The sequence below is a fragment of the Vanellus vanellus genome (genome assembly GCF_965231255.1).
Source record: "Vanellus vanellus genome assembly, chromosome: 1".
Classification (NCBI taxonomy): Eukaryota; Metazoa; Chordata; class Aves; order Charadriiformes; family Charadriidae; genus Vanellus; species Vanellus vanellus.
This window is the reverse complement of record NC_138905.1, coordinates 64,288,560-64,309,451: the sequence shown is the minus strand read 5'-3', so window position 1 is coordinate 64,309,451 and position 20,892 is coordinate 64,288,560. Positions and strand designations below refer to the sequence as shown.

At 35.4% G+C, this 20,892-nt stretch overlaps 1 protein-coding gene across 1 annotated transcript in view; it reads left to right on the top strand.

Annotated features, from left to right (window-relative positions):
• KDM7A (lysine demethylase 7A) overlaps nt 1-20,892 on the top strand; it is a gene marked incomplete at its 5' end in the record, with an annotated part of 74,118 nt that overhangs the window by 38,647 nt on the left and 14,579 nt on the right. Inside the window, 10 exons of the mRNA XM_082479250.1 lie at nt 136-322; nt 1,017-1,179; nt 4,619-4,706; nt 5,440-5,546; nt 8,008-8,099; nt 12,297-12,386; nt 13,268-13,477; nt 14,954-15,078; nt 15,586-15,743; nt 20,350-20,447. Coding sequence (XP_082335376.1) covers nt 136-322; nt 1,017-1,179; nt 4,619-4,706; nt 5,440-5,546; nt 8,008-8,099; nt 12,297-12,386; nt 13,268-13,477; nt 14,954-15,078; nt 15,586-15,743; nt 20,350-20,447 — 1,318 coding nt within the window. The remainder of the gene's footprint in view (nt 1-135; nt 323-1,016; nt 1,180-4,618; nt 4,707-5,439; nt 5,547-8,007; nt 8,100-12,296; nt 12,387-13,267; nt 13,478-14,953; nt 15,079-15,585; nt 15,744-20,349; nt 20,448-20,892) is intronic.

The window sequence follows — 20,892 nt, the reverse complement described above, 5'->3', positions numbered from 1 at the left end:
TGTGATGTTACGCATGTATAAAACATTTTTACTAATTTGTAAGTAATAACTTTGTAAAGCTATCATTTAAAAAGAGGTATTCTTACTCTTGATTATATTTATGGTTCTTGTTTGTTTCTTTGTTTGTTTTAAAAGGATGTCTGAATTAGTGGAAGTACCAGATATTGCCAGAAAGCTTTCATGGGTGGAAAATTACTGGCCAGATGATTCTGTCTTCCCTAAGCCTTTTGTTCAGAAGTATTGCTTGATGGGTGTCCAGGACAGCTATACTGATTTTCATATCGATTTTGGAGGAACATCCGTTTGGTACCATGTTCTCTGGGTATGAAGGCTTCTTGATTTATGACTGTGCGAAACAAAATTTATTCAGTGTGCAGCTTTCTGCCATGGCGTTATCACCTCTTTAGAATTATCACCTGTATGAAATTTTGTACTTAAAAAGCCAGGGGAGGAGTTTGAAAGTGAATTACTGATTGTTGGTGTTGCATTTTTATGCTTTTATTTTAGAATGCTGTTGGTGACTTCTAGACTATAATTGGTTAAGTGATCATTTTAGTAGACTGGTAGGTGATATAGTGAAGTTTTAGTATGAAAAAATAAATTGAATAGATATCATTGACATATTCAACTTTTTATTCTTGCAAACTTTGACCATGTATATACATCATAGAAAAGGCAAAGCAGTTTCATCTTATGTTTTCTCATTTGACATGTGTGCACATATCCATAAATTGTTTATAAAAGCTGAAATGTTTTATACTCCAATTAAAAGTTTGGTTTGGTTTGGTTTGTTTGCTTTACATCATAAGACACCAACTGGTTAGCATACTACTGACTAAACTTTTGGTGGATTACAGTTGTGAAACACTGGGGCCAGGAAGCCCCAATGTTCCATGGTGGAGACATGGAATACTTAGCATTTAGATCAATCTGGTACTTTATTAGGAATGATTCAGAGGTTGTAGTATGCCTCTAGGAGGACATTGATTTATTTATTTGGTATTTTTATTTAATAGGGTGAGAAGATATTCTATTTGATTAAGCCCACTGATGAAAATTTGGCTCTGTATGAGTCTTGGAGTTCATCTGTCACCCAGAGTGAAGTATATTTTGGGGACAAGGTTGACAAATGCTACAAATGTGTTGTGAAGCAAGGACACACTTTATTTGTTCCAACAGGTAAGATTTTCCCCCTATTACTAGGACTTCACATGTTTAATCACCTGGGATTGTGTTATCAACATTTGATTTATCCTAAAATTTTGGATAAGAGTAATAAAAAAATTAAGAAAATTAGAATTTCAAAGCAAGTATTTAGGTTTTTAGATTCCCTGACAGTAATAACAGTTGTCAGGGAAAGAAAGTGTGTTTGTTACCCCATTATACGACAACAAATTAAAGCTTAATTTGGATATCAGGGAAATAGTTCCAATTCATAGAACACACATTTTTCACCATTTGGGAGATATCCAGGCTGAATTCTTACCTTAATTTTGTAATGCAATTTTGTTCTTACAGTTTTTAAATAATGTAAGACCTGCTAGGCAAACTGTTACAAAAACATGACATAAACTTCTTATGCTGTAGGCTAGAGGATTAAAACTAAGTGGTGGGTTGGTGGTTTTTTTGTTCTATTTGTTTTTTGTTTTCTGTCAGCAGGAAATCTAAACTGTGGTGGAGCCTGTGAAGATTCTCTGAATCAAAATGAGTGTCCCTACATAAAATTGAAGAATATATAATTGAGTTATTAAAAGTATATTTGTAGATATAGTTCATGAAACTGTGGAGTTCATAAATTCATTTCAGCAGCTTCCTTTAAAAATGATGCAGTGGCATAGTCTTTTCTGATTTTCTTTAACTGTGTTTCTTGTAGGTGTCACCTAATAGCACCTGGTAAATTACAGGACGTTTTTAAGACACAAGAAACACCAAGACAATTAAATATATCTATTTATAAATTTCGCCTATTTAGAAAAAACAAACAAACAAACAAACAAACAAACAAAAAAACACAACAGAAAAATCCTCCAAACAAAACACAACACCCCCACCCCCCAACTCCCAAATATCATAAACTTAGAAGTCATTAATAAATCAAACCATATTTTGCCAATAAAGCAAATACCAGTTAATTTATTGTATTTTCACTTATCCAGCCTATCTATAAAAATACTTTTTATTATTTTATTATTAAAGAGTTGTGTTGGGTTCTATCTTCCCCTTTTTTTGGGAGGAAGCTTTAAATACATGGAGAAGGAAAATGGTGCACAATTCTACTTCTGGAATAAGTCTTGAAGATTATGTTCAGTACCTTATTCTGCTGTGGACTTCCTAGACAGACTATTACATTTTTCTCATAGCTCATTTCTTTACCAGCGAGGCTTAGTGTTTACTTTTCTAGTTCATGGCTTGTGCAGAATAAATACTACATGGTAAGGAGCTGTATGTACCCATAACATTCATGAACACCCAGAGCTTTTTAAAACCATTTATTTTTGGCAAGAGATGATATATATTCTTCATTTATCTAAGTGTAAGGTCATACATCTATGAATAAAGAATGCAGAATTACAGAATGAAGAACGTAATTGTGACTGACAGATCTTTGAAAATAGTTACTGCTTCCTGAGTAACCAGCTGAATCTAAGCTCTCACTGTAACGTGGTCAACAAGAAAGTACCATAAAATGATAATTTCTAATATACACACAAATACATGTATACATACACATAAAACGGTACTCATTAATGTATATGTGTGCGTATATGTATACACATACATATTCATATACATATGATGGAGTATAGTGTAATAACCAATAAATTAAGCTAGGCTTCAAGACAGGTGTTTAAAAAATGGGAAATCCTGTAACACTGTTTAAAGGCTTTAGTAAAAACCTGATCTATGGAAGATGACTTTTACTATTCCTGCTTGCACTGATGATAGCAGGTGTCATAATTATTTTATAATCTCTGAAATATGTTCGGAGTAGACTTCTGATTTAAAGTTAATCTTGCATGTAGATGAATAGCACCTGCTGGGAGGCTCCTGAGAGTTATTTAAATATTATTCAAGATATTCTGTGTGGTCTTTGCCAAATTTTCTTGCCTTGTTACGTAGACCTTGATCAGAACTACAGCATAAAAAGAGCAAGCAGGAATGTTAAAAAAATTAAATCCCTGAGCTGATACAGGTATGCTGTAAAACTCCTTGATGTTGATGCAACAGTGAGAAGGCTTTGTAGTCAGTTTTTTCAGTGTCTGGGGAGATGTGTGTTTGAAGGATTGAAATACACATATTCCTTGGGGAGTTAGAGGTAGTCATCAACGATGATGATGATAAGAGTGAAAAATTGAAACCATATTAACAAATGCAAAATGTAGCTGGTAATACAAGGCAATCTTCATTGCACTGCACTTCTCAAAGAACAGAAGTAAAACTGAACACTGTATAATATTAATTAAAATAAACCCCTTAGGTTGCTTGTACCATTGTATTCTACATTCTCTCATATACCATTCTGTAACTTACTTCTTTCCTGGACTACATAGTAGGCATGTTGCTTAGTTGGCACCATTGCTAGGTTTCAGGTCTTTCTATGTGTGGTACCACAAGAACTAGAACTGGTTGTTCTTAATTTAATTAGGGCATTGATTTACTGGTAGTTTGCAATATATAGTTGCTTGTGATTTGGTCTGATCTTGCTTCATGTTGGAGAGCTCCTTATGTTTGTACATCTTGCCTACACTCTGTCAAACCAGGAAGTAATTGGCAAACTTGTGGCCTACTCATCTTTCGTCACCCGTACGCATGTAAAATAAGAAAAAAAAAAACCTTGAAAGAAGAAATTCTATTTGTAGTTTATTTACATTAAAGCTGTACTGTATAAATATTAAAGGTAACTGTTTTTAATTGGGAAGCTAATATCATATGTTTTTTTGTGTACTTACTTGAAATTATCCAGTAGTAATCAGCTAGATTGATAGCATAATTTTGGCCATGCTTTGTCATGTTTAATAGTGGAGTTCACAAGGACAATATTTCAATTATGTGACAAAAGTATACAGGGTGCCTAGACTAGGTTTTAAACTGGTCATAATTTCCCTGGAATTAGGATGATTGTATTTAGGGTAATTAATGGAACTACTTCTGAATTCCTATTTGAGAAACTTCAGTGTTGCTAGATTACTTTTTTATGTTGTGCAAACAGCTCAGTTACTGTAAGCAACACGTAAAAATTGAAATTAGTATAATTTCTGTATTATTGTTATGACTTTATCTTTTGTTCAGTATGTTTTTCCTTTCCTGACTTGCTTATTCTTGTTGATTGGACAGAAAACTTTTGGGAATCTTCACATGAAAAAACACTGGCGGTCTTGTTTTATCCCCCTTGTAAAAGATGTCTTAATTTTAACTCCTTTGGAAAACTACAGTTCCACTAGATTTCTGAAACATTGTCATTTGCATGTTAAAATTTAGATTACTTGTTCCCAGCACAGAATACAATTTTTTAGGGGTTTTTGTTTCCAGGTAGAGCATTTTTACTTATATATGTATTTAAAAGCAGTCTTAGAATAATTTATATGTATGTATTAAGTTTCGGAATCTGTCATTTCAGGCTGGATTCACGCTGTGCTCACATCTCAGGATTGTATGGCTTTTGGAGGAAACTTTTTGCACAACCTCAATATTGGCATGCAGCTCAGGTTAGTCTCTGCTCTTCCTATACCTTTTCCTCAGTAAGTAGGATATTCTTTTAATAGGTATTTTTCTTCATGCTCTTAACCAGGATCAAATTGGTACAGGCTCTCAAACAGACAATAGTGGCATTTTCAGTTAGACTGTATCAAGCACATACGCTTATTTCATTTCTGCAAAGTTAGTTTCAAAAGCAAAATGAAGGGTATGCAAGAATTTAAGTGAGTAAAGGGGGAAAAAAAAAAAAAAGAAAGCAAAACTCTACTTTGGAGATTAGCATAAGTGAGTAAAACAAAACTGAGCAAGCCCAGGTGTGCAACACTGAGTTGAAATGAGCGTCCTCAAGTCAGCATTGCTCTAAGGGCAGCTGTATTTAGTTTTTGTCCAAGATGTGGAGCTGTCTTCTAAACATATTGTTTTTATTTATTACAGTGGAATCCTGATAAAATTCCATCTGTTAAAAGATCACACATTGGGTTTGTATCCTAGTTTTATGAAGTCCAACTTTATTCTTAGAAGTGCCGCAGTCAAACTTGATAAGGTCAGAGCCTGGATGAGACCAGAGTTCAGTCTTGTCTGTGGTCTTGTTGGGATTTAACTATGTGGTACTTGACTTCTTTTATTTATCATGGCCATGGTTATTTTATTTTATTTTGGACATTGTGTCGATTTGAATGATTAGATCATTGAATAATGAATTTGATAATTAAAATATTCACATTTCGCGATGTTTCTATTCAGGTGTTACGAAATGGAGAAGAGGCTAAAAACCCCAGATCTTTTCAAATTTCCTTTCTTTGAAGCCATCTGTTGGTTTGTGGCCAAAAATTTACTGGAAACATTGAAAGGTAATCCTTGTTTTGTTTTAAGAGATATATATGTATCTGCTTTTTGTTTTTTCCCATTGATAATGGAGAAAATTACGCTGCTGTTGTATGAACAGAGGAAACTTTTTAAGCTGGAAAACCAGACTTGAATTCCTTTATTTGGAAAAGTCACTTTTTTTTTTTTTAGTGAGTACTGCACTGTGATAGTTCTAGATCCAGCAGTTTTTGGTTTTAGTAAATGATATTTCTGAAAACTACTTCGGTCATTAAAGGTTTCTAGGGTAAATTGCACTGTGCAGAAATCTTAGTACACTTGGTGATGCTTGTAGCATGCTGCTGGAACATTTGAATGACTTTATTAGTGTTTTTCATCCAATGCTGTTGATGTATCTGATCAATGAAAATATTCCAGATTATCAAGACAGAGTATCTGAGATCCTGGCACAGCACAATTATACTACCAGCCAAATAGGATTAATTTGCTGTTATCTGAAAAGACCTTGTGAAGGAAAATAGGAAGCTTATTTCAATGGCATCATTTTTTCACTCAGTCTTCTATATCAGTTGTGACCTTCGAGTACCCTTTGGTAGCCTTTCTTTCATCAAATGACTCTCTTAAATGATCACGCTAACTTATATCTGTGGGTTTCTTCTTGGTAGCTTCACAGCTGAATACAGAGATTTTCTTGCGCTTCTGCAGTTTTATTTGACCTTTTCAGTCAAACTACCTGTTGTCTTCTGCTCTTTCTTGTGAAGGGAAAAGTGTCTGCAAGGGCTTTTATAGGAAAGATGCATCAGTTCCTATGAGCTGTGTTAAATTATTTATATCAGTGCTTATCAATAGACATCTCAACAGCCTCCTCTCCTGACAGTTGCTGGTCCTTTCCAAACTTCCTCATCTATTCCTGTAATTCCTATATCCATAGCCATGTATAATTGATCTTGAGAGAGTGCCTGTCTGACTTCACCTTCTTTTCCTCAAATATTTTGCCCTCTACCTGCTCTATTTCATCTTGATAATAAATACCGTATTCCAAACGATGTATTTCAAAGGAGAGAAATCAACCTTCAGAGGAAGCTGCTGAATTCACCTTCTGCTTTGGAATAGATTAGAAGCTCACGTAACCTTTTTCTAATATGAAAACAGTTGCAGTTACTGGAAATGATCTATTCTTCTTTCAGCAAATGAAAGCATTGAACAACCCTTGTTTCCTAAATGAGCGTTTAAAGTTCCTGGATGAACCTAAAGCAACTCGGAAATCTCGCCAAATAAAACAAACTTGCAGATATTTTTTTATTCCAAAAAAGAGTATTTTCTTCTTCAAAGCTTGCTTTGGTTGGTCTCATACCTGCATGTTTAATATTTATAAACTTGTCAGAAGACGTAGGAGCTGTATTCCTGCTGGAAAATCAGTGGGATATATGTTTCTAAATCATCTAGCTAACTATGAGTCGTGTCCTGTGTCCATTACTCCCCATCATCTCCCTCCACTTTTTATCCCATGGCTCCCTGAGTACATAGATGAGGAGCCTCTTGTGTCTTGTATCTTAGGGGAGAGGTATGAAGCTTATTCTCACGTTTTTTTGATTTCTGGATTAGCAGATATGTTGTTGCAGAACAATGCTATGATCTATAAATATAGCGTAAAGAATAGCGTTTTATTATTGTATTCTTTTAAGGGAATAAAATGAGCCAAATAGTTCTAGTCTTGGTCCATTTGCTATTGACAAGTGGAAATATTTGTCAGGAACATGGGGGAGAGGTTGCAATCTATTTTTGACTCTTTATGGAGGATTTGCCTTTTCCCTTCTTTTTTTCCCCCTTAAAGGAAAAGAGAACATTGAAAAGGAATTGCAATCACTTGGGAGCACCAGCTTTCTTAAGAAGTGCAGCTTCTGTAGCAGAGTGATTTCCACCCCCCATCCCCTTTGATTTTGGGAAGAAAAGATGTAAACTGTGTGAGGGAGAACTGTGATATTTGGAAGGGTGACAGAAAATGTTTGGGGAGTGGAAGTGTGCTAGTGTGAACCATTTGCTCTATGTATGGGAATAAGCAATAGGGATTCTAATTTAGAGATACATCCCACATCCTTCTGGTTCACTTTGACTAAAATATTTCTGAATGAAATAGAAGTGATTTCTTTCTTCAAATATGTTTTCTCTTGTTCTGTATTTTGGATCTGTTTGACTAATTGACTTTTAATATGTTGTAAACTATCTCTAATTCTCCCAAGAATAAGTCCAAAAAAAGATTTTGTGTAGAATCGCTTTATGGTTGGGTTGGTGGTTTTTGTTTTTGTTTTTGTTTTTTTTTTTGTAACAGTATGCGTACAAATACAGGATGTCATGTTTCATTTGCTTGCACAATTTTTCCTTTTATGTGCTGTTGCATAATGGCAACTTCATTGGCTGAAGGGTAGGTATCATTCTAATGTTTTCACTGTTAGTGTGTTTCTAAATTGGTACCTGTATCCTTTTTAGAACTGAGGGAAGATGGTTTCCAGCCTCCAAGCTATTTAGTGCAAGGAGTGAAGGCTTTACTTACTGCTTTAAAATTATGGATGAAAAAAGAAGTAAGTATAAGTGATTTTGTTTGCTATTTTGATGAGCTCTGTTTTGATTTACAAGTAAGTTGAAGGTCTCGGCCCTTTTTAAGGTTATTTTTGTCTGGTAGTTGAATACTGAAAGACTACAGAGAGTATTTACTGCTGATCTGGGAAGAATCGTCATGGCGATTTTATATTCCATGATGTTAATAAAGTTGTTTTAGACCAATTAATAAGCTCTTGCATTGTGGCTGATAGAAGTAGAATCTTGCTTCACCTCAGGATGGCATAAATATGCTGGAGGATAAGCTGAGAAGGCGGTGCTTTTTTCTAACAAATCTGTTTATATAGTTGATGCATTCTAGTCTGAGGCAATGGAGGGATGGAATACCCTGGTATTCAGCATTTTCCACGAATGGCAGTGCTTTGGAGAGCACACTTCAGTTACACCTGTATTGCTGAAGAGTTGGTTTAGCCTCAGATGAGGATATTCACTTCAGTTGAATGCTGTCCCTGCTGAACACTGACTCTTGTAAAATCATTAATGTGTTGTCCATGCTGGCTTTGCTGGTGCTCTGCTCTCCAGGAAAGCTTATTTGTTTTGGCACAGTACTGGATCTGGCCTAACTCCATGTGTTCTTTTGTGTGCCTGAGCTAATAAGCCCTCTTGGAACCTATGCTTCTGGGAAGTGCTGTTCACTGACAGGCAGTTTGGTTTTGACTGAGCTTATTAATTCGAGTTTGTTGCTGACCATGCTGACTTGAACTAGCTCTCGGAGATCTGCTTGGTCTTTCTGCTGACAAGTTCTCCTTCTAAGAGAACTTATTACACAACAGATAAGAAATTTGCACAATCCTGCCTCTAACATAATGAGCTTTGTGGTGCAAATGCAGAAGTGGTTACTCTGTGGAATCAGCTGGCGCCCAGCCTGTGTAGCATTACTAATTCCAGGTGAACCTTTGCTGGCGCTTTGTTACACCTCTGAGTTGGTTCTCCAGTACCTCTTTGTCTATGCCATTCTGGCTCAAAGCTAGCTTGTAAGCAGTGTAGCAGTATTTACAGGATGTCGTGCCTAAGCTGTTAAACCGTGTGTGAATCCAAGCTATCTCTGCATCCGTGGCATGGATAATAAGCAAGCCAAGTAATCAGACTGCTGATACCCGAGATCAAATGTAGCTTGTATAAATCCTTATTTTAATTTGAAATTGGATTGGAATTCCTTTTTTCTAGATTGCTGTAACATAATATTGTAGCATTTGTGTACTGTCTAGTAGCTCATTAAGTAGTTTGATTAGTACTTCATCTAGAATATGATATGTTTCCTACTTTCCTGGGGAAAAAAATCAGTTGCACATGCTGCATTCTGAATGATTATTAATGAGACCTGCGAGTATTCCCAAGCCACTGGCTGAACAGATACTTGATTTGTGAGGAAACTGCACAGCATCAGTGATCTAGCCACAATGTTGTCTGCTGTCCACCAGCTATCATGTTTTGTACCTTGCATTCATCTTTTCTAGCTGCTGCTTCATAAGTGACCTGTGATCTTTTCTTTGCAGCAGGCCATGTGCATGATAGGATTGTAGTTATATGCAACTGAAGACAGAAGGAGCTTTGTACATTGCTGTACGATCTGCTCATGCTGGGGATTTCAGACAGATTCTGAAAAAGAAATGACAAACGAATACTCCACAAATGAGAAGCCTACTCATGAGGTTTCATATTCATATCATGGAGTATGTCTTTTCAAGACATGTGAATTATCTTAGTGCATTGTTTTAAACTACTTGCTGGAGAATTTAACACTCATCTGCAGCAGAGCAGTGATATCTTATCTTCATTTCTGTGATATTTGAAAACTGCCAAAAATTACAAGATGCTGAGACTATAGATGGAGTGCTACTAAAATTATTTTGGTTTTCATGTCTTGATTTGAATTCATTTTGTGCAAGGCTTTTATCAGTATGTGTATCCTCTGATTACTTTGATGCAGATCATCAGTCTGCAGGTTAGTTGGTATAAACAATAATGATGATGACCTATCCAGTCGTCTGAGCTCTTGGATTTTAGCTCTGGCTTCCTTCCAGTTTGCATAAGCAACAGGTCTCAGATTCAATTTTTCGGATGTTTGATTCACATACCAGTAAGATTATTTTGGGCAACCGTTCTGTTTTAAAAAAAAAGATATTAATAGCTGTTGTAAAAGAAAAAAAAAATCAGTAGTTTTTTGTAAGGAGGGAGGGATGCGGCATTTATTATTTTTATTTTATTTTTTGTGTGTGTTTTTAAGTATTGATATACTTTATCGTGAGGCTAGTTTCTGAAGATGGGTGAATTCATTTACCTACCAGGACTTTTTTTTTATCTGTATCTCTTGATTTAAGACAAGTTACTTTTTCCTGTGTATATTTCCAATGTTTACAAAACCATTTCTTGAAGCTCTTGAATGAATCAGCTTTTTTCATTATTTTCTTTACCTGCAATTTACGTCTGACATACTTCGGCCATTTTGTTGCTACTGTTCTCCCTAGTACAAGAGAATTCCTCAGTCCTGTTCCTTTTCCAAGAGGCAATATGAGGAGACAACTTAAAAACAAGTTATTTAATAATGATAATAACTTTTCAGACACGACATCTGTAGGTATTCGTATTTTCTGCCCATCCTTTTCTTCTTTCAGGCTATATATGCATTTGAATTTGTTTGCGTGTTTAAGTTGTATGGTTGGGTTTTTTTGGTTGGTGGTTTGTTTTTTTTTTGTAATGATAGTTCTCTACCACAGCTTAAATAGGTATCTTTTATAGTGGCAAACAAGTGAGCTTGCCAGTTGAACTTACTTTGCTCAAAGACGTACTGTAAATCATACTAGCAAAATAATGTGCTTCTAATATAAATTAGGTTTGCATTAGGAGGGCTTTTCAGTATTTTTAATCCAGAGAAACGTTGAAGTCAGTGTTTTGGAGGTTTCCCTCAGTTACTTCCTCTTGAAGTCTTCATGGACACGAAGGCTTTTGGGAGAGGGAAGTCCTTGAGTAGAAAGGACTGAATGGTCCTAAAATGACCAGTAACTTGCTGGAAAAATTACACAGTTTAGTGACAGAGGGGCTGTGTTCCCAAGTGTGAATATGTACAGGTGGTGCATTCAAAGAATGAACAAATATAAATAATACCAGCTGATTTAATCTTTCCTGTAGAATTAACGACACTGAAATGAATGATCATACCATGGTTATATATCACGTTGAGGTGTTTTCTGGGGGGAGAACATTCGTTTTAGTGACTGAGAGGAAGCCGGGTTCAATGAAATGCACATACAGTATCAAATTGCTTTTAGCAATAATGTTGCTGCTGAATCTCATTTTTGAAATGTGGGTAGCTGAAAGTGTGGGATATTTTTCCATTTAAGTAGTCAATTAAGGGGATACCAGAATTTATGTCAATCATTCTGGTCTATGTGTGAGTGCTGTTTTGTCTGTTTAATTCTAACTAAAAGTGTTTTGAGGCACATTTAAACTGTATATACAAAATATTAAGCATTTTTACTAGATCTAAGTAGAGTGTTTGGACTTACTCAGATTGGTGTTATATATACAGGAAAACTGTCTCGGATACTGTTTCAGAGGATTAAAGTGAACATAAATTGTTACAGCTTCCTAAATTTTTTTTTTAGGGAATGATTTTTTTGAATCGCTTTCTCCAACCTACTAGATTTCAAATAAGCTAAGGAGGTAATTTTAAAAAGTGAAATGTGAGGCAGTTGTGTAAAAAAATCTGCATGTTGGTTGCTGATTATTATTCTTGCTTTGCTCTTTAGATTAAATTTTTACCATAGTGAAATTCCCTTAGTCTTTAGCTGTTTTGAAGGTCACGACTCTAATGAGTTCCTGAAGTGTGGCTCTATACTGACTATGCTAAAGGGAAAAAAAGAAGCTGATTACTGTACTGAGGATAAAAAAAAACATTAAGTGGTTGTCAGTATGGCTTTGTACTACCCCTTCTTTGGGTTCTTAGAGACATTGAGGCATATCTGCTGCCTTCTAAAGCTTGGACTGGAAGCTGCAGTGTGTGTGTATGTGTCCTGGCAGTTTGCAGTCATTAGTACAGAAATTAATCTGTTTTTTTCCTTTTCAGTTTTTTTTTCCCTGTAGATCTGTTTATTTTGTATTACTTCTGCTTTTGTCTGAAAAAATGAATTAAATATGTTTTCTTCACCCTTTGCATACAGCTGGTAACAGAACATGCCTTTGAAATTCCAGACAACATTAGGCCTGGACATCTCATAAAAGAGCTCTCAAAAGTCATTCGTTCTGTAGAGGTAAGAACGGAGGCAACCCTACATAAGCCTGCAGGAAAAAAATCTTTGAATCAGGGAATTCCATAGTAGTTATGCTTCTGATTGACTATATTCACCTTTTAATTTATTTAACATTCATTTAATAATAGAAGATCAAGGAAGACTGTTGGGAATATCGAATATGGAAGCTGTGGGTATGTCAGATAAAGAAAATGTATAGCAAGGGTGTTTTATGTATTTTAAAAAACATTTTTTTTTAATGGTGAAATTATTTGTAGGTCAGTATTTCTAAAATGTTCTCACTTATAACTAAAAATAATTATTGTGAATATATTGTTAAGGAGTTTAATTTGAAATTCTGTGCATATTCCGTTCTCCTACCCTCTTGTTTGTTAGTTCTGGTCCAGTTGTCGTCTCTCTTGCTCTTCTTCTTACATTTTGTCCTTATTTGTTATATAGTCAGTGTTTTTTTTTCTCTCTTTTTTCCTCTCCTATACCAGTGTTTTGCTCCTTTAATCCTTAATGAATATTAATTCTTGAAAAAATTTCACATTTGCATGTGGAGAGCACAGTTCTCAGAACTGAAGAGAAATGAGATTTGTTGGGTACAGTACATGTCTACCCTATGCTGCCTTCAAGAATAAAACCTTATGTTTTGGTGGTAACTTGGGGTGTTAAGCACTACAATTATGGGAGGGTTCGAAGGCCCCAAATGGGAAAGAGGTGCAGTAGTACTAAGCTTTATTCATTAAATCCATAGGAAATAAGTAGTGTTTCTCTAAAAGTTCTAAGATTTTTTTTATATATATAATTTACATTTAATTAGATGAATGGGAAGCAGCACTTAAGTATGTAGATTAATTCCTCTGAGACTTTTCTGAAACATGTGTTTTTAATTAAAGGAGGAAAACAGCAAACTAGTTAAAACTCAGGGAATTCTTGGTGTGTGTCCAAGTTCACGATCTTCGCATGAAACAACTTCCCCTCACCACTCCAGACGAAGAGTGAGGAAACTGCGAGACCATGCTAACAAAACTCCTTCTAATCTGGACATCCTGGAACTCCACACCAGGGAGGTGCTGAAAAGGCTGGAGATGTCACCATGGGAGGAGGCAAGTATTAAGTTATGTATGTGCAAGAAAACCAAAACTAGAATAGATTTCTCATCTCTATGGGAAGGCAGAAGCTTTTAACATACATAAGAATAAAGGCTACTTCTCTTTATCATATGAGACGTGGATATATTTGGTTTTGGTTTCTTTCTTTTGAACTTTACTGATAGGAATTTCTTTCTTCCTTGATAATTTTTTTTTTGTGGAGGTTCCTTCAACCTTTTGGTTCAGAAGGCGCCCTGAATCTGCTAGTAGTTTTTGAATTAGGGCTGCTGTAGCTATCAAGTATTACTTTCAATCAGTTCTGTGAAGACAAGAGAGCTTGCAAAGCCTTGATTTGGTGAGGCTTTGAGCCAGACTGCTTCTCAATGTGTTTTTAGATAGCTGTTTCTTACAGTTTGGTTACTGTAATTTGATTAGCGTTGTTTTTCAGTCATGTTCCTATTTCCCGTATGACTGCGCCTCCCTACTAGTAAGCCTAAGGCTGTCTTTGGTCTCCATTGTAGGGCTGTGGACTTCGTGATCCTATTACAAAGGTATCATGGAGTCAATGAGTGAAATGTAGTCCCCTGAAGAATTCTTTTTTTTCAGGTTTGATGACCTTATGTCAAAAAATAGCAATAGAAGTGGGAGAAAGAGTGAGCGAATGGAAATAAGTAGCTTTATGAAAGAAAATAAGTAGCTTTCTGAGAATGCTGACAAATTTATTTGGGGCAGGATGGACTGTCATAGTGGAGAAATACTGATTTGGGACCTTATGTTGATCTTCATAAGGCATGAACAAGAGCCTTCCCTTTAGCCCTCAAAGACAAGAAACTGAACTTAAAATTTACCACAAATAGTTAACCTGTGCAGTTCATTGCTATAGACAGTTTTTAAAATAAAATGTTCAGGAGTATTAGTCATTGTCATTTAATGTAGAAATAATATTGTTGATTACCAGTATTGACTTGTAAAAGAAATGCTGTTTTACATGTTCCTGGTTTGGTACAGAAGTATATTGCCGATTGGCTCCGACTACATGTCAAATGTAAATTGCTTTAAGCTAAGAAAGTTCTGCTTATGGCAGGTTACTTTCCATTATTGATATTTTACTGTCCTATAAATCAGTTCTGTGATACTAATGCCAGGGACCAGATACCAAATTCAGGAGTTGCCTTATCAGTTCCAAGCTTTTGGCTTGCCTGTTTCTGTTGGTATTTCTTTGTTTTGATAATTCTCCAAAGGAAATGTAAAAGGAGTATTATAGTGAAGTTGTAGTTGTTTCAGATGATTCAGGAGAGAATAGATGATTCGAGGAAGAAGGAGATGCAGTCTGCTGGTTTTTATATCAAATTATTTTTTGTCTGAGCTTTCTTCAGTTTATTATCAGGAAGGTAACGATCCTGGTGCTGAGTTTAAGCTTTTGTGGAGTGCAGAAAAAACAATTGAATTTATAGAAATAAATAACAAGCAACGCTGCTTTTACTTCTTTAGGATACCACAAACTTGAAACTGAATGGGAGATTTAACAAGCCCTTTCAGCCATCTTCTACAGTACCTGAATGGCGAACAAAAGACAACGATCTTCGCCTTCTGCTGTCAAATGGAAGAATAATTAGGTACAAAGGGTTGATTGTGGATCACTTTTTCCTTGTCATTATGGTCTGGAGCATGCTAATAGTTAATAACATTTCTTTTCTGTTTGTGGAGCTCTAAGTTCCCATTTACCAGTAAGATTCATGTTAGGAATATGGAAGGTATGTGTTGTCTGTTGTGTCTGCTGTCCCCTAGTGGAGACACGGTTATGGAGTGAAGATGAGGAGATGCTTTGCATGTTCTTTTGTTACAGCATTTCATTCAGTTGCTCAATTGGGTTTGGCTGAAGGGAATGCTTCAAAGTAGAAATGGTTGTTTTGTATCCATCTATTAGAGCAATTCTTATTAAAAATATTCTTGTGTAAATCTTCGCATCTTTATGGAAATGACAGATTTACAGGGAGTAAAATGGGAATACATACAAATTGAAATGAAGAGATGAGCATAAGAGAACGTGGCTTGTATCTTTACAGCATGTTGTAAATAATGAAAAGAAAGCAAGAATAACTTTTTTTTTTCTTGTGAGACAGAGATGAGAGATGCCCATTTACAGATCGAAGTCTTTACACAGCCGATAGTGAAGATGAAGATGACAGGACAAGGTCGAAAAAGACAACTGTTAAGGTAGAAGACCAGCCCTCAGGATTTGAAGGAGAAGAGAATGCAGATGCCCAGAAACCACTGAACAGTAAGCTTGTCTCTAAGTCCTATCAGTTGAACATTTTGATGATCTTGAAGAGGGTCTAACTATTGTGAAGTCTGACTGAATTTTTAAAGTATAAAGATCAGGGAAATAACATCAGAATTTACAACAAAACATTTGTCAAATATTGTTGATCCAGTGAAGAAGCCAACAGGATAGAATTGAAAAGTAAAACTCACCTTTTTATGTTAGTGCTATCTTGAATGCTACGTTCAGTACTTTTCAGAGCCGAGGTTTAATTGATGTTCTAGATGAGGATTTGTTTCTTTTGGTCTGTTTCATAATGTAAGAATGCTGATTTTTCTTGACCAAAATATACTTCTGTGCGAAAAGTCCATCGCATCATTCACCATAGAGAATTAAAGATCATAACATGCAGCTAATTTTAAACCTATCTTATATTTCACTTTTCTGTTCCATTTGGTGATTACACGCTTGATCATACAATTTTGTATGTTTTGCTAATGAGTAGGTTTATTCCATACAAGTGATCAAACATAATTTAGCATTAATAAATTCTTATACTTTGAACCTTTGTAGTAATCTGTAAGGCTAGGGAAGAATTTAGGTTATATGTAAAACACTTTTTAACCTTACTTTTCCATACTTTAAACCATCCTTCACTAGGAGTTAATCTCTTTTAATCTTTCTGTAGCCTCAAGCCTTCCTACCAAGTGTTCAGTAGTGCCGATCACACAGTCTAACAGTAAAGTATCAATATTGAATGTCTGTTTTCAGTGCCTATTTTTAATAGCACTATTTGTGTGCAGTGACAGACTGGTCCTTCACGTTGCTTTTCAGCTCTCTGTTTAGTTATAAAAGTCACATCCTTTCACAGTAGAGCTTACAAGGGCTCAGAGAGTATGTATTAGGAAACTGAGGTCAATGGTTAAAGATAACAAGACTCCTCTAGAGACTTACAGTTCCCTTAGTTTCCTGCACAACAATCTGTAACAACATTTGAGTCCATTGTCAGCCTGGGTTAAATACTTAGTTATTTTCATTAACAAAGCAATTTGTAATCCCTGTTGACTGTACTTCCAAAGGTCACAGAGGACTGTATTAAAAAATTTGCACAGGAAAGAGGTCTCTTTTGGGTACTCACGAACCAACAAGGCATATGACTTTTTGAGTGAAGGCTTGGGCCTACGTGGTGGTTTTCCACTTTCAAAATTAAACTAAGTAAATTAAACTAAGTTTTACACTTGAATCAAAAATCAAATCATACAGAGAAATGGTAGATTTTCTTCAAAATTAATGCTGTTAGTTGATACAGAATGAATATGGCAGCATATATCTAAATGTAAGAAATGTACTTAAAACTAGAAGTGAACGTTGAGATTGTTCTTCTAGAAATTGAGTACTCAGGACTATCACTAGTATTTTTAAGTGAATAGTGAGAGTCTTCAAACTTCCCTATTAAAGGTCACCTACATTTGATTATTTTGCCTTAACTGAAGGTCTACAGAGGGAGAGAGAAGGTACTCTTCAGCAGAGCATTCCATAAATGGAACTACCCATTTCTATAACAGCTGCCACCCTCCATTGTTCTTACTGGGATTTAGGCCAAGAGGCACTGTCCACAGAGAGATGCCTTTAAACAGATCAAGCTCTGTATGGCTTTGTGTGTCATGCCAAGGTCCTGGTTCTAAATGATCGCCCAGTGTTATCAGAGATAGAAAGATCAAGTGCTGTGCTTAATAGAGCAAGATACCTTGTGTGGATGAAGGGAAGGTGATTAAAGGTATTTTTTTGAATTCACAGTATCTTAGCCTGATCTTACACGATGACTACTTTTATTCACCCGATTTCTGGAGTAGTCCTCCTAGTGTCTGGAAGCATGCAAAGCCATAGCTTTATCTGAGGGTAGACTGGTTAATTTTAAAGTAACAATAGTAATTACCAAGGTAATTCACAAAAACAACAAACAAAAAAACCCCCAAACCCAACTTGTATATTTAGAGTGAATTTTTTTAAAGCTCAGTTACAAATCACATTCATGGATGAAGAGATGAGGGGTCCTAATAATATATGATGTGTTGTTGTGAAGATCGGTAAATGTATCTGAAACCTGTATGTGAAAGAAAAGGGATTTTTTATTATTTTTTTTTAAGAGGAGTATAAAGGAATGCAGCTTGCCTGGCTTTTTGAATAGTATAGGGCAGAAGGAAAACTGGGTAATATTCTCTGACTGCTTTGCACAGAGCTTGCAAAATAAAGAAGTGGTTTAAATGGACAAAGGTTTTGCCACATATATGAATATTGGCATAGCCAAACTGGATCAGACCTGAGGCTCATACATGTGTTATGTCATATGCTCTAGTACCCAGCCCCAAATGAACCAGGAATGTCTCAATAATGTTATGTGGCTTTAGCTCTTCAGTCTAGATCATATTAGCGGATAGTAGGCAGATAAATAATTTTTCCCTCTTAGTAGGGTATCATCAGTTAATCTCTATGAGAAGGCAAGAGGGCTTCTGGAGTATAAGATGCTGCATTTAGCATTACTTTTATAAATCTTAGTATTATCTGTATATAGCTAGTTATGTATGTGTCCAGCTTCTTTTCTCTCTTGCTGAATCATTTGCCTTCTTACAGGAAGACTCACATTTCCTCTTAATAGTTTTGTCATTTTAACAATTAGGATTTTCCAGTTCCTTAAGACAGAAAGAAGAAAAGTTCCTGAGGAGCCTTCATGAAGTTTGTTTATTTTTAAATTGTGGTTCATTATTTAAACGTTAATTTTTCCCTAAGATCTGAAGCTCCATATGTGAGCATATTTAGATATCCTTAATTGTTTTTGCCCCTTCATCTAAATTGTCTCTAAGTTTGGAGCAATTTTTTTCTTTGAAAATGGTAGTAGTCCAAGGGAAAATTTATTTGAGCTCTATAATGATATGTATTATTTTCTGTATTGTGCATGTGGTTGCTTATCCTAGAATCTTGTTTGCCTTTTTGAAGTGAGCTGAAGGCCTAAGTTATCATCAGAAATCCCTTGGGTTTTTTTCAGCTACAGTAATTTAGAATATTAATTTTATTGTCATATGTTTAATTAGTCTTCTCTAGATATTGGTCCCTGCTGTTCACTTTCTGATAACCTGTCTCATTCTTAGCTTTCTTCTGACTCTAAAAATAATTTTCACTTATGCAGTGTTTAGAAATTAATAATATCTCTTGAAGTGTATTTTACACCTATTTATGAACTTTTTCACAGTCTACAATAGGAACAAAATCCTACTAGAATTGCAGTGTATATAAGGTTACAAGTACATCTTTTATGCTTGCATAATTAGTGAGTTATGAAGAATTGTGTTCTGTTTATGTCATTTCATACAAAACTATGCTGAAAGCAAACCAGCACAGATCAGAAATTAGCTCTGCAGTGAAGAGAAGTACAGTTAAAATGTTGGTTTGCTTTCAGTATAGTTTTATATGAAACTGTAAGTACTTGAAAGCTTGAAAAAGTTATGTTGCTTTCTTTATCCACTACCTTCTTGACACACGTTCATAACTTTTTTTATTGTATTTAGCTTTTCTGCAAAAACCTTTTGCTAGTTAAACTGCGTATTGTAGTCTTTCACAAATTCATACTTAATCAAGATTTCTGCCAGCAGCTTTGACACAGGTGTACAGCCCACTGACCTTGAGCCTTGCATTCCAAACACAGATGTGTTTCCTGCTCGTGATTGTTTGGGACATATGTTGTCTTTTAAGAGGACATGCTTCTGAGAGCTGCTTAGCTACTTCATGTTTGAGTTCTATCAGCACTTAAAAAAGTAAACCATGTGGACTAGGTGGTTGATTTGATTGATTGCTTTGTCATATGCCAGTGTTTTTGATGTCTATTTTGACACTTCATTCTCTAATTAGTACTTTATCTTACTACTAGCAAAAAGCATGTCTAAGGTTGGTATTTCCTCTCCTCCTCTTTCTTTTCAGGTCTTTCAGTGATGAAAACCAATGCAAGTATATTGTGTACCATCACAGTAATATTTTAATCTTCTTTAACAGGTCTGCATTTTAACCCTGATTGGCAGCTTTGTAGTAGCACAAAACAGGCAGAATATGCCAGTAAATTGTGATGTAAAATTGCAAGTAATGCAATGATTTTTTTTACCTTTGAATCATATAGTATCCTCTGACTTCCATGTTTAGTGTTTCCGTATAACATTTTTTTAAACAAGGAAATTCCAGGTTCAAAGAGTCTAAGTCAAAGTAATATTCTTCTAATTAACTTTTTCTGAGAGCCACTTCTCTGACTCTGGCCTATATATAAAAGCAGAAGTTGCCCAAGGTGCCATCTGTGGAGTTTGTGCTCTACAGGGGAAAAAAATTACATGCTCCTGCTGCACCTGATTTGTCTTCTGGCTTCATCCAGTGAGCTGCTTGAGGAGTCTATTGGTCAACAGTAGGCAACTCACTACAGTTTTAAGGAAACTTGACATGTGAACCAGATCAGTGTGTGGATGCCTTTTTGTTTACAGGCTATTAAAAGCTGAATGTGTGTTTCTTGTTCTTTACCTCCAAAATAATTGTTAAATATTATATGTAATAAATATTGAATCTTATATTTTAATTTTTCTCTCCTCAGTGTTCTTTGAAAGTGTGAAATCAGAACTCAGGAATGGATCCTCAGAGTACTCTGATATTTCTGATTCAGAAGAATCTGAGCCTGATTGCACTACACAGGTATAGCTAGAAAAAAAGTCACAAAAGTTAACGAAGCAATTAAATATAATTTTGCTCACTCGCTTCAGATTTACCTGGTCAAAGTTTGTGTTAAAAGAGCAATAACACACAGTATTTAATTCTTGTTCAAGTGAATATCTCAAACTTACGGTTCTGCCTCATTCTTCAATTTATTCCAGTGTTGAAAAAAATGAGAAGATATGCTATCCTGAGCCAAATTTTATCGCCACCTTTATTATTAAAATGGGGCTGACTAAGGATGAGCCCTGCTCTGGAACATGCAAAGTTGAAAAAAATTAGATCCTAGTTGCTTTGTTCATTTCTTCCATAACAAGTCTAAATTTCATCATTAGAATTATGAGTATCTACCACACAGTTTCATTTTAGAGCATGGTTAAATGGAAACAATCCTATAGACCTTCAGTTTCTAAAATAAGCTGAAGTG